At 37.7% G+C, this 13,029-nt stretch overlaps 1 protein-coding gene across 1 annotated transcript in view; it reads right to left on the bottom strand.

Annotated features, from left to right (window-relative positions):
* The window catches only part of LOC126413339 (probable E3 ubiquitin-protein ligase HERC1), a 722,413-nt gene that overhangs the window by 677,094 nt on the left and 32,290 nt on the right, over nt 1–13,029 (bottom strand). Inside the window, exon 4 of the mRNA XM_050083249.1 lies at nt 12,586–12,851. Within this exon, the coding sequence (XP_049939206.1) occupies nt 12,586–12,851 (266 nt within the window). The remainder of the gene's footprint in view (nt 1–12,585; nt 12,852–13,029) is intronic.

Below are 13,029 nucleotides of genomic sequence, written 5' to 3'. Positions count from 1 at the left end.
TAGAAAAAATCAAAATTTGGATCAGAGTTGGAAATTAATCAAAGAATGTTTAGGCAAGAAGGGGTATGAGAAACTTGATAAATTTTACAAATTACATAAGGGGATTTTATTTTGGAGAACAGATGTAGATTCTGATAATTGGAAACTGTGTTGGCCAGAGGCAGATGCTGATAAGCTGATCATTTACATACATGAAAGTTTTGGTCATTGTGGGATACAGAAGTGCTTTCAAAAGATACAAGAAAATGTTTATTTTTACAATATTGGAAAGAAGGTAAGAAAAGAATTGGCAACCTGCGACAAATGTCAGAGAGTTAAAGTGAGCAATCAAAGATGTGGTGGAGAGATGCAAAACATTATTCCGGAAAAACCTTTAGATCTTATCGCAGTGGACTTATATGGAATGTTACCAAAGAGTAAAGGTGGTCACTGTTACATATTTGTTATGGTAGATGTATTTTCAAAATTAATTAAACTATATCCAGTGAAAAAAGCTACTAGCCATGAAATTATAATAAAAATTGAAAGAGATTATTTCGCACAGGTGGGTAAACCAAAAGCTATATTATCAGATAATGGTTCACAGTTCACCTCTAAAATTTGGAAAAAGTTTATTGAAAGATCAAAATTGAAGCATATACTTATATCTGTTTATTCTCCATCCACCAATCCTGCAGAAAGATATATGAGGGAAATTGGGAGACTTTGTAGAACCTATTGTAGCCATAAACATCCAACCTGGTTTGAGCACATTCGAAATTTTGAAGATATTATGAATAGCCTACAACATAGTTCCACAGGATTTTCACCATATGAGATTATGTTTAATATTAGACCTCCAAATCTTATATCAGAACTTATTTAATTTCCTAAATGTACACCTTTAACTATGCAATAGAGAGAAGATATTGTCAGGGAAACTATGAGGAAACAAGGGGAAAAGAGGAATAAAAGACATAACAACAGGGTAAAATTAACCACTTTCAAAATTGGTGATCTTGTTCTGGTCAAATCTCATGAAAAATCAAAAATGTTAACTTCAGAAATTAAAAAATTCTTTGATATCTATATTGGGCCTTTTGAAGTCATAGAAAATCCACACCCTAATGCTTATCGTTTGGTGTATCCTAAGTCAAAGAAATTATTTGGTCTCAGGAATGTTGTCTCTTTGAAACTATAGAAACATAAATCATAATTTCAAAATTTAAATAACCTATTATCATCTAAAACAAAAGTCCTCCACTGGAATATGCTTGTTAGAACAAAACTACCTGTAAACCAAGTATGTATATTTGCATGTATAAATTAATAATTTGAAGTCACATGTTAATTGAAACAGATGAAAAAAACACTGTTTGAAAAAAAAATGAGAGAAAGATTTATTTTTACTTTTTTTTACAAAAAAAGTCCCTAGTGAGCATTTCTGAATTTTTCTAATTTTTGGAAGCTAAGTCTTCCCTGTGGGTGAAGGCATGCATGTGAGGACATGCATGCAAAGGTATAAGTTTCAGAAACAATTTTAGATAAAGCCTCATGATATATGAGCAATTTATTGTTGTTTATACTGATGTTGTGGGGAGCGAAAGTACTCTTCACAAGAATGTGACTTGTAGTAATATTGTAGTAGAGAGGCAAGTGTACATAAATAATTGCAAAAAAATTTAGATAATACTGATGTATCTTAAGCTGTACTAAAAAAAGAAAATCATAAGCAAAAAAATATACAAAAAAAAACATGAGTAAAAAAAATTCAAAAAAGAAAATCAGAAGTAAAAATATATAAAAGGCAAATATATAGAAAAAAAAACACTACACTACATATGTCCAGTATCATTTTTACTGTACAATATGTAAGCATAATGAAATTAACATTAATATAAAAAAAATTTAAATCTTATTCTAGGAAATGAGTTTTACCTTTCTATTATTTTCAATTTGTATGCTGTATGTTAGAATATTTCTCATGTATGTTTTATACCATGTATATTTGTCATGTCAAATAATTTCTTTACTTGAAATTTTTGTGTATGAGATTGATGGGGAAGAATCATTGCAACAACAGCCAGTAACAAATCCACAGATTCAAAGAGTCCAAATTTGGAAGAGGTTATCAGACTGCCTCATTAATGTACTAATTGTGTAATACAGATCCATTACTGAGAGTGGTCGGGATTTTGTTGTATATGTCCATAACAACAAAAGCCCTGGGGAGCAGTTGTAATGGATCTGGGAGATGTGTTATTGTGTTATTTTCTACCGGATTTGTCGATACCAAATTGTTAATGTTTTCTTATATTTTTTGTCAGAATTTTTTATTATAATTTGCCTTATTATATGTTAATTTACTTATATTTTTATGAGTGAAAGCATATTGATTACTATTAGTAAATGTGTCGAAGAATAGCAAAGAGACTGATTACAAGTGGAAGCTTGTGTGTTGTGTAAAATGTCTTTGACGCTAGAGTCGTCTGACTATAGTCAGTCGGCAGTTAACTCTTGGTGTGTGTTGACGGTAGAACGATGTGCAGGTCGCCATCATAAATAATTTTGAATTATGTTACTATTTTTTTATATAAACTTTAAGAAGAAACTACATTCAAAGAAATGGTATTTGAAGCACCAAAAATGAGGCAAACACATTGAACCAGGTCATTTCTGCAGCCGACAAAGATGCATTCTGGAATCATACTTCCACTAGACAACTGAAGCCAAGACCAATATTGCCTTGTAAACATCTAACGGAAAAGGTACTGTCACAAAATATGCCAAATTTAAGTACATAAAAAATAGTGAGCGTATTTCAACTTTGTGTCTCAGCCGGGAGACCATATTTCAACTTTGTGTCTCAGCCGGGATACCATATTTCAGCATGCAGGCTTATTACTGGATGTTTGCAGACTACACCACTTGTCACAGCATATCAGTTGGTAAATATTGCTTGCCCAGACATCATCATGAGGTTTCTACCAGTGTTAAAGAACAAATTTGTTGCCAATCCAAGCCACATATGACATAATTATGTAGTAACTATCTAGAAAGTGAAGTCAAGGAAAAGTTTCTTGAAAAATGGCAACATCTTGGGAATGATGCTATCAAAATCAAGAACGGAAAAGTGGAAAGTACAAGCTGTAAGGAATCCTCATTGACCTCAACTATCTGTTAATCTCACTACTGGACACCACGAGAATTGGGCTATATGGCATACTCTCAACTGCCTAAGCTTTGGAGACGGAAGAACCAAGTGTAATCTTCAAAAATGGGGATTCCCACTCATCATTACTGAAGTAATGTGCACACACTTGAAAGCCGTGCACACTAGCAGCGCGTTGTCATCTGCGAGAGTGTGCCACGATAAGGCAATACTGTGAACACACAATATAATGCAAACTAGGCGAGTGCCTATTTAAACCCTGCCGCACTACGCTTGTGCTCAGTTATTATGTTATTATTGCTTGCATACATTTGCCTTATGTTATTGTGTTCAGTGTATGTTATGGTGATTAACGTACATGCCACAGCCTAATAATGTTGTACTAACATTCTTCATTGCGTTGTGTGTCCAAGTTACAACATAAGTGGTGATGAGTGTGAGATTGTTCTCCATGCGATTTTCAGTCTCTGGTTGATCCTCCGTTGCGTCTACAATGTCTGACAGTGCTACTGATGAGTTTTTACACCAGCTAGGTGATCAGCTAGTGGTTCTTACTGCAGTGCTGCAGAGTCTCAGTCAACAGCAGAAGGCATTCACCACAGTGCAACACGATCAAACCCAGGTATTGAAAACGCTTGTTTCTGTTTTGGCCAGTTTGGGTCTGTCTCAGTCTATGTCACCTGCTGTGCTATCCCTAGCACCTCCTGTTTTGCCCGTCAGTACCCTGGTCATTTATCCTTTCACCTCCTCCACCCCTCCCTCCTCCCCCCCTCAATTTATGGCTTATGATGAATCTGTTGAAGAATGGGAAGCCTACAAAAAAATGGTTGCAGTAGTATTTTCAAGCTTTTGGATTGACTGATGTTACCTTATGCCATGCTTTCTTTTTGTATTGGTTATCGCCTCCCAAGTACCAACTCCTTTGCCAATTTGCCCCCCTGCAGGACTTATCTTCACTCTCTTTTGATTACTTGTACGACCTTCTTTCGAATTACTTCTGTAAACGGACGCACGTTATTGCCGCTCGACTTGAGTTCTATTGGTGTCGCAAGAAACCAGAACATTCTTTTAAGACTTGACTCAGCAATGCAGTTTAAGCCATCGTCGTAACTTTGTCACTGATGTACATAAGGAGTCATATGCTGACCAAATGGTGCATGATGCAATCACTCAGTTGGCCCTGGTCACGAGTGGGCCCTTCAAAGTGAAAACCTCTCCCTCTCCAACATTCTGACTAATCGTTTGAGGTTTTGAGGGCTGTGGGTACTCAAATTGAATCATGGTGTGAGTTGCAGAAATTCAACCCGCCCCTAGTTGCAGAAATTCATCCCGCCCCCCCTGCCATTTGTTGGATGGTTCACAGGCAGCAGACCGCATGCAAGCAAAATATCATGGAGGCCAGCACAACTCACTGCAGCAGCCACAGCCACAGCCACAGCCACAGCCGCAGCAGCACAGCAAGCCCGGTAATGAACAACAATCCAAGTGCTCTATGTTTCCCTCTTGTCCATCATGTTTTGTTACTCATGATAGGCCGTATTGTCCTAAGCAATGGACCGTTTGTTACCAGTGCAACAAAACTCCCTATACACCAACATTCCTCATGCCCATGGTCTTACCGATACTGAAGACTACCTTTTCAAACGTCCTTCAGACTTCAAACCCACTACCTCATTCCTCATACACCTTACTAACTTTATCCTAACCCACACCTACTTCTCCTTTGAAGGGAAGGTATATGAACAAATCCATGGCACAGCCATGGGCACCCACATGCCACCCTCCTATGCTAGCTTGTTTACAGGCCACCTAGAGAAGACCTTCCTAATCTCCCAAAATGCCAAACTCTTAGTCTGTTCATTGATGACATCTTTATGATCTGGGCTCAGAGCCAAGACACCCTATCTTCGTTTATTCATGACCTCAATACCTTCTCTCCCATCCACTTCACCTGGTCCTCCTCAATCCAGCGTACCACTTTCCAAGACATTGCCCTCCTCCTCTTCTAACATGGCTCCATCTGCACCTCTGGCCATATTAAACCCACTAACAGTACCTGACTTTTAACAGTTGTTTCTTTCACACGAAAAAAACCCCTCCCATACAACCTGGCCTCCCAGGGACGGCGTATATGCAGTGACAAGTACCCCATTGCTCAGTATATCAAGGCACTATCCCCCAGACCTAGTATGCTTACAGAAAAGGAGTGTCCCCTTCATCACCCAGTACCACATCGGACTGGACCAACTGAGCCGCATCCTTCTTCAGGTCTTTTGTTACCCATCCTCAAGCCCTGAAATGAGAGACATCCTACCCAAGATACTTCCTACCCCTCCTAAAGTGGTGTTCTGATGCCCACCCAGCCTCCACAACATCCTACTCCATCCCTCTGCCACTCTCAATCCCAACCCCTTGCCACAAAAATCATATCCCTGCAGAAGACCCCACGTGTAAGACCTGTCCAATCTATCCACCCAACACTTCCTTTTCCAGTCCTGTCACAAGTCTACCCTACCCCATCAGGGGCCAGGCCACCTGTGAAAGCGGCCACGTCATTTACCAGCTCTGCTGGAACCATTGCACAGCTTTTTTATATTGGTGTGATTAGCAACCAGCTGTCTACCAGCATGAACGGTCACCACCATACTGTGGCCAAGAGCAAAGTAGACCACCTGTGACATAACATGCAGCTGAATATAACAAGTGTGATTTCAATGGCTGCTTCACTACCCGATCCATCTGGATCTTCCCCTCCACCACCCACTTTTCTGAACTATGCTGATGGGGGTTACTCTTACAACATGTTCTCCACTCCCATAATTATCCCGGCCTCAACCTGCAGTAATATACTGTCCCCACACCCTCCACCCAACAGTTTCCACATCTTCTGTCCTATCATCCCCTTCCCATTCTCATCTCCCATTCTTTTTGTTTGTCACCCTCTGCCAAGGCACTGGCCCATCTTTCCCCACTCCTCCCCTTTTCACTACCTTTTTCCCCATTTCCCTGTCCCCCAGCCTCCTGATGTTGCGCCTGGTGCCATTCTAGTCCCTGCACATTCCACCAGACAGTGTTTGTCTCCCCCCCCCCCCCTCCTGTACACTACTATCCCTTCCCCTTTCCCTTCCCCTCCCCCACCCCCTCCAGGTTTCTGCTTGTGTCCCACTTGAAAGCTGCATTCCCCCAAGTTGCTGGAGTTGGTGGTCATGTGCGCATCAGCTGTGCTTGCTTGTATGTGTGAATAGTGTGTGATTCTCTTTTGCTGATGAAGGCTGTTGCTGAAAACTGTGTGTGTGTCTTTTAATTGTGCCTGTCTGCAACTTAATGTGTCTTCTTTTGGGTAAGTAGTAATCTATCTTTTCTTGCATTGTTGATATTCCTGCCTGGAGTTCCCATTGTTAGATTTTGCCAAAAAGAGAATACATTTGAAAACAATCTGTACACTATGCAAACAATAAACAATTTGTGTTAATAACAGTTAAACATAACCTATTCAATTAGCATGAATGCCACTACTTTGAAAATACTGCTGCTTTATCGCATGTTGATAACTTCATACTAATACAAGCAGACTGGTATTTTTCAAAGAAAATAATTATTTGCAACTGTAATAAAAAAAAGGCATATTCACAGCCTACTACTTCCTGTCACATAGTTTTAAATCAGCTATACTACTTCAACAATGTGACATGTCCAGAGAGATAAGATAAAAAAAACTATTAATACTCAATAAAACCTGGCCACTACATTATACTCATATAATACACAAAAGTTGACACAGTAAAATTGAGAAAGGAGTATAGATTTGAAGGACAATCAGCATCAAATAATAAAAGTAATAGAACTTGGAAACCTGAAACTCTGGCAGTATAACTTTAGCAAATAACGTTGCTACATTTTTCGTAATTTATGGATGGAAATCTATGAGGAGGTTCCTCCTGGAATTTGTAAATACTATAATTTAATTCAATGGCCAACTAGTGACTGAAAAGCAAGGTGTGCAACTGGAGTGGCAAAGTACACTTTCAAACTGTTTTTCCATGACTAATGTATAGTCCATTAAGCTGAACAATTTGAACTGCATGTCTTGTAATCCAGTTGGATGGATAGAAGGATCAAGTGAAATCATTAAATATCCGGTGCCAGGTCATGTGGGTACACAACAATGGCTGATTTAACAACTGCTAAGGCATCACTAGTCTCAGCTTGCTTTTGTGTACTACTTGCTCTCCGGTGGATTTATTTATGATGACTTTGTGACAGCTGGCTATTTTCTAGGCATTGATGTAGCGTCCATTATTCCCAGCTATTGACATTTGACTTGCACCGGTCTATTTTCCTAATACAGTGGTGTCTCCGTTCAACTGCATATTATGCCTACCATGACTACACTGAAGGCATGTCAGTGCACCAATAGTGTATAAAAGCTTACAGTCTGTGTTCTCCAGTCCTAACATTTGAGTCACTAAGTAAACCTGCAGACTTTGTTTCTATTTGGTTATTATTATGTGTCATTTATTTGTACTTAGCTGGTGTTCATAAAGTTGTTTAGTGGAAAAAGCAGACATACAATTTTCATCCAACAAAGATTAGATTAGATTAAATTCAGTTTTTGTTCCATAGACTCAAAAATGAGATGATAATCGTGGGTGTCGAACAAGTCAGAAAGTATAAAATTAAAAATATACAACACCTGAATATGTTACTTACTACCATGATCATTTGTCAGGAGATTGTCAAAATACATAAATACATTACAGTAAACTGGAACTGCTAATATTTACAGCATCAATATACTGTCAGAATAAAACATAGTTATGCACTCCTAATAAATTTATCATACACAAAATACCTAATCTTGACTGTTGTGATCAAGTGGTGGCAAAACTGAAATGTAACAGACATTTTTACTTAAGCTGGTCTATGACAGTCCCTGTTAAGATATTCATCTACAGAGTAGAAGGAGTTGCCTCTAAAAAGGTCTTTCAAATTCTGTTTAAACTGTGCTTTACCTGAAACCAAATTTTTAATAGTTGCGGGCAATTTATTGAAAATGTGTGTTCCTTGAATACTGGACCCCTTTTTGGGCCAAGGTAAATGTTTTTCGGTCTTTATGTGGATTGTTCTTATTCCTGGTATTGATACAACGTATTAAGCTATTGGTTAGAAATAGAGACATATTGCTTGCAACAAATTTCATTAAGGAATAAATATACCAAGAAGCAGTGGTTAGAATACCAAGTTCTTTGAACAAGTTCCTACATGATGTTCTTGAATTTACACCACAAATAAGTCTTATTTCATGCCTTTGCACTCTAAAAACTTCTGCTCGGTTTGATGAGTTACCCCAGAATATGATTCTGTATGACACGAAAGAATGAAAGCAGACAAAGTATGCAAGGTTTTTTTCATATATCTCCTACATCACAATCTTTCTCACTGCAAATACAGACTTGTTTAGGCACTTCAGCAGTTCTGTTGTATGCCTTTCCCAACTGAATTTATTACCAATCAGTAAATCCAAAAATTTAAGCAGTAAACCCAAAAATTTAACACTGTCACCCTCTTCTATCTGCATGTCTCCATGTTATATACTTACTGGAAGAAAATATCTTACTGGTTCTGAACCGCATACGGTGGGTCTTTTCAAAGTTTAATGGCAGGGAATTAGCTTTAAACCATTCATTAAAGTCAGTGAAAATTTGATTAACGGACATTTCTAAATCTTTACTTGACTTGGTATTTACTGCAATGTTTGATCATCTGCAAACAAAACAAACTTAGCATTTGGCAATGTAACATACGAGAGGTCATTAATGTACACAAGAAAAAGCAACGAACTCAAGATGGAACCTTGAGGAATACCAAATGTCATTTATTCCCATTCAGATGAAGACAACACCCTTTGTTCCCTTTTAGTTAGTTGAACAACTTCATAGCAGAGTTGGTGACACCAGAATATTCTAATTTACTTAAGAGAAAACTGTGATTCACACAGTCAAAGGCTTTTGACAAGTCACAGAAAATGACAGGAGTCTCCAATTTGTTATCCACTGAATTAAGTACATTCTCATTGTACATGTAAATCCACTTCTCTATATTGGAACCCTTAGGGAACCCAAACCATGACTTGGACAATACATTATTCGCAGTCAGATTCTTCAGAAGACACTTGAACACAATATTTTCCAATATTTATGAAAAAGCTAGCAAAAATCAAAGTGGCGAATAGTTTGATCGTATCTCTTTGTTCCCCTTCTTGTAAAGAAGTTTAACTCATTTTAGCCAGGCTGGAAATGGTCCACTGATGAGGGATTACACACATAACTTACGATAGAACTCAACTGACACAAGCACTCTTTGATTAACTTCATTGATATGTTATCATAACCACAAGAATACTTTGGTTTTAAGGATTTTATGATGGATGCTACTTCTTTTGGTGTCATTTGCATTTTAGTGAAGTTATTTGTAAAGACATATTCCATTGCACTATTCACTGAACCTGATAACCCCAAGCTGTCAGTAACAGAAACAAAGTACTTGTCTAAGAGGTTTGCAACACTACATGCACTTGTTACCAATTCTAACAATGGAAAATCCACAGTGGAATGTATCAATATAATGAAAAGAATAGTTGCTACTCATTACATAGTGGAGATGCTGAGTCGCAGAAAGGCACAAGAAAGAGACTGTCGCGCAATTAGCTTTCGGCCAACAAGGCCTTTGTCAAGTTTCAACATTTAACACAAGATTCAGCATGTAATGATCAGATAGCCCATTTAGTATTGGTTTTGTGATACGACAAAGGCCTTCTGTCTTCACTATACCCCATATCATCTTTATTTTGTTGTCTTGTGTAGTTATCTTTTTCTTATAAGAAAGCTGGTTAGATTTCTGGATTACTTACTTCAATACTTTACAGTCTTCTTTGTAATGCATTACAATTCTAATATCAGAGCTGTTCCTAGATATTAGATACAGCCTCCTTTTTATCCTACATGATATCTTTGGTTTATTTTTAGACTTCTGTTTGATTTGAGTTACCTCTAGGGGAAAACAATTTTCAGAAGAGGAAGTAACTTCATTTATGAATTCTTTGTATTTTCCATTGGGTCAGAAGTATTGTAAACATCTATCTGATTCATGTCTTTGGGCAATCTCCTAAAATTCTCAATTTTTGACTGATTTATTAGTCTCCTCTACTCAGATTTAATAGATTTTTTTTTTTTTTTTTTTATCCTGACTCATAAAGATTATCGTTTAGTCCTCAGACATTCTGATGCATTAAGGATAACTGATTTTGTGAAGTGACTGAATTACAACTTCACAAACCTAATTTTTCTGTCAATTTCTGAATATCTCCAGTTTCAATCAGGGGCCATTTGAATGAACTGTGTATATTAAAATCTGCTTTCTGGCTGCCTGTTTTATCAATGCAAATGTCATTTTCAACCTGCCTCTCAACATCTTTTGTTTCTGCCTTTCCTACCCTAAAAAAAACTGCTGATCTGTCACTTGTAACCACTGGTACTTTACCACTTGTGACAGTGCCCCCCCCCCCCTCCCTTAAGTTATTTGCTATTAGCCCAGACAGTTTTCCCTTCCCTTTCCTGTTGAAGTGAAGGCCATGCCATGCCTAGTATAGTCCCCTCTACAGATAGAATCAACAGGAACCATAGCGATATGAGATCCCACACTTTATTCAAGCTGACATTCCACCTCTCAATTAACTCTCCAATCAGAAGAGCTTAAATGAAGCCAGTCACGGTGCCTCAAAACAGATAAAAGCCCAACAGCAGTGTGTCTCATTGCCAAAGCTATCTTTCTGAGGTCATCCACAACGGAATATTTAGGGTCCCTGTCTATGCTGCTGGCTGCCCCATCCACTATCACCAGTGTCTTCCTTTGTGAAGTCTTTGCAAAGGGGGGCCTACATCCTGTATCACCTGATCCAGACTTGCATTACATTTAAAAAGCTTGCGACCTGGTAACCTGAACCTACTTCATCCCGCAACAGTTGGCCAACTCCTCTACCATGAGAACTAACTAACAACAAAACTTTCTTCTTCTTCTTCTTCACAACTTTTTCTGACATGTTACTTCTCAAACACTTATTGAAAGTTTGTTATGTCCTGTCCACTCCTACATCTACTTGTGGCCCATCAGTTTCCAACTGTGACAACAGATCAAACCTGTTTTCCACATTAACAACAAAACTGTCTGAGAAAGTCCTACTCCTATGTCTTCTATAATCTGTTGTCACCTTCCACATCTCCTTCCCCTTCTCCCCCCTTAACCTTTCCAGATCGTGTCTTGCTTATCTAGTTCCACCTGAGCGGCAACAATGTTCTCCTCCTGTGCCACTATCTTCCTATCTTTACAGTAAATCCTACACAACAAATCAGTCTTGTTTATTTCCCCAATTCCCATGTGTCTACAGTCACCTTCATAAATAAACTGCAACAACCCTCACACCACACCCCGGAACAAACAATCCTATGGCAATCATACACTTATTTTAGTTTTAGTCTAAATTTATTTTAGTTTTAGTCTAAATTAAACAAGAATAACTTCCTAGACTACTCAATTAATATATTAAATACCTTAGAAAGTTTAGCCATAAAGTTTGGATACTAATTCAAAACTTGTTGAGAAGTAGAAATGATTAAATCTGTATTGTTTACAAGACAAAACAAACTTGTTTACAAGACAAAACAAACGTAAACAAAGAACTGAGACTACACTATATGAACTTTTCACTTTGGCTACTTACTAGAGAATCAAATGGATAGCGTGTAAGAATACACTAACGACACAAACTTTACTTCACTTAAATAATCACGTAACTTACAATATATGATTACGTGAAAAAATCTAGACCAAAATTAGCACCTATGAACTGTTCCCATTTTCCAGAAAAAAAGTGCTAAAACTTACAAGAATGAAACAGTTCATTTTGGTATTATTACATACATATTATTTGTCATTTTCATCAAAAATTATTGTCTTCAATAGTCCCAAGACATATCTTTCCCTTATATTTTTTTTTTTTCCTCACAAATCAGAGTAGCACCACTTATGAAAGATTATTGTTAATGCTTCCTTTTTGGATTGGCCTGAGTACCCAAACAGCACCCTCTTCCATATACCTCAATACAATGTGCCACAGTGTTGCTTCATCATCAGGCACACACCTGGGCACATACTAATAGTGACAAACCGCATGTGTAACCACAATGTTATTTCTAAACTTTATGCTGGACTGTGCATTTCTTTTGATAAAGATTCTGGAGCAGTTTTTCTTTTCTTCAGCATTAGTAAGTATTTATTTTCTCTCTTTCCTATAGTAATATTTTCTTGGAAGAACATGAACTAGTTCTGTACATGTTAAGAACATAACAAAAAAATATGAAGAGTCTGACTTTACTCACTTCTTGCATCAGCAACATAACAGCCTTGTAGAGAAGCACATGTTCTCTATCAAATGAAGGGTAATCCATGACTGAAGCAGACATACGCATGGTTCCAGCAGAGCACCGGACCAGTTTAATTGCTCGTGTCAGGACTGATGCCGGTAGAGTTGGGGGCTCCTCCTTACTAGCTGCAGTCAGTGCCAAATCCATCCACTGAAGAAGATGGCTGAGAGAACCACGCTGTAAGGCCAATTCCAGAACTAGCTCTAAAGATAAGATCTGACCTGCAAATGACAATACAGGTACATATTTCAAGAATTCATTCTAATGAAGTCTTCACTCACTGAGAGTAGCAAACAGTATAAGAAATTGTTGTAACATATATGAACCAAAGATTAATCTTTAGCTTTCACTTTTTCTCTTTTAACAAATTTAAAATCATGCAAAAACACCTATGTTTGT

This window comes from Schistocerca serialis, chromosome 7 (assembly GCF_023864345.2).
Source record: "Schistocerca serialis cubense isolate TAMUIC-IGC-003099 chromosome 7, iqSchSeri2.2, whole genome shotgun sequence".
NCBI lineage: Eukaryota > Metazoa > Arthropoda > Insecta > Orthoptera > Acrididae > Schistocerca > Schistocerca serialis.
This window is presented reverse-complemented; position numbering and strand designations above follow the sequence as displayed.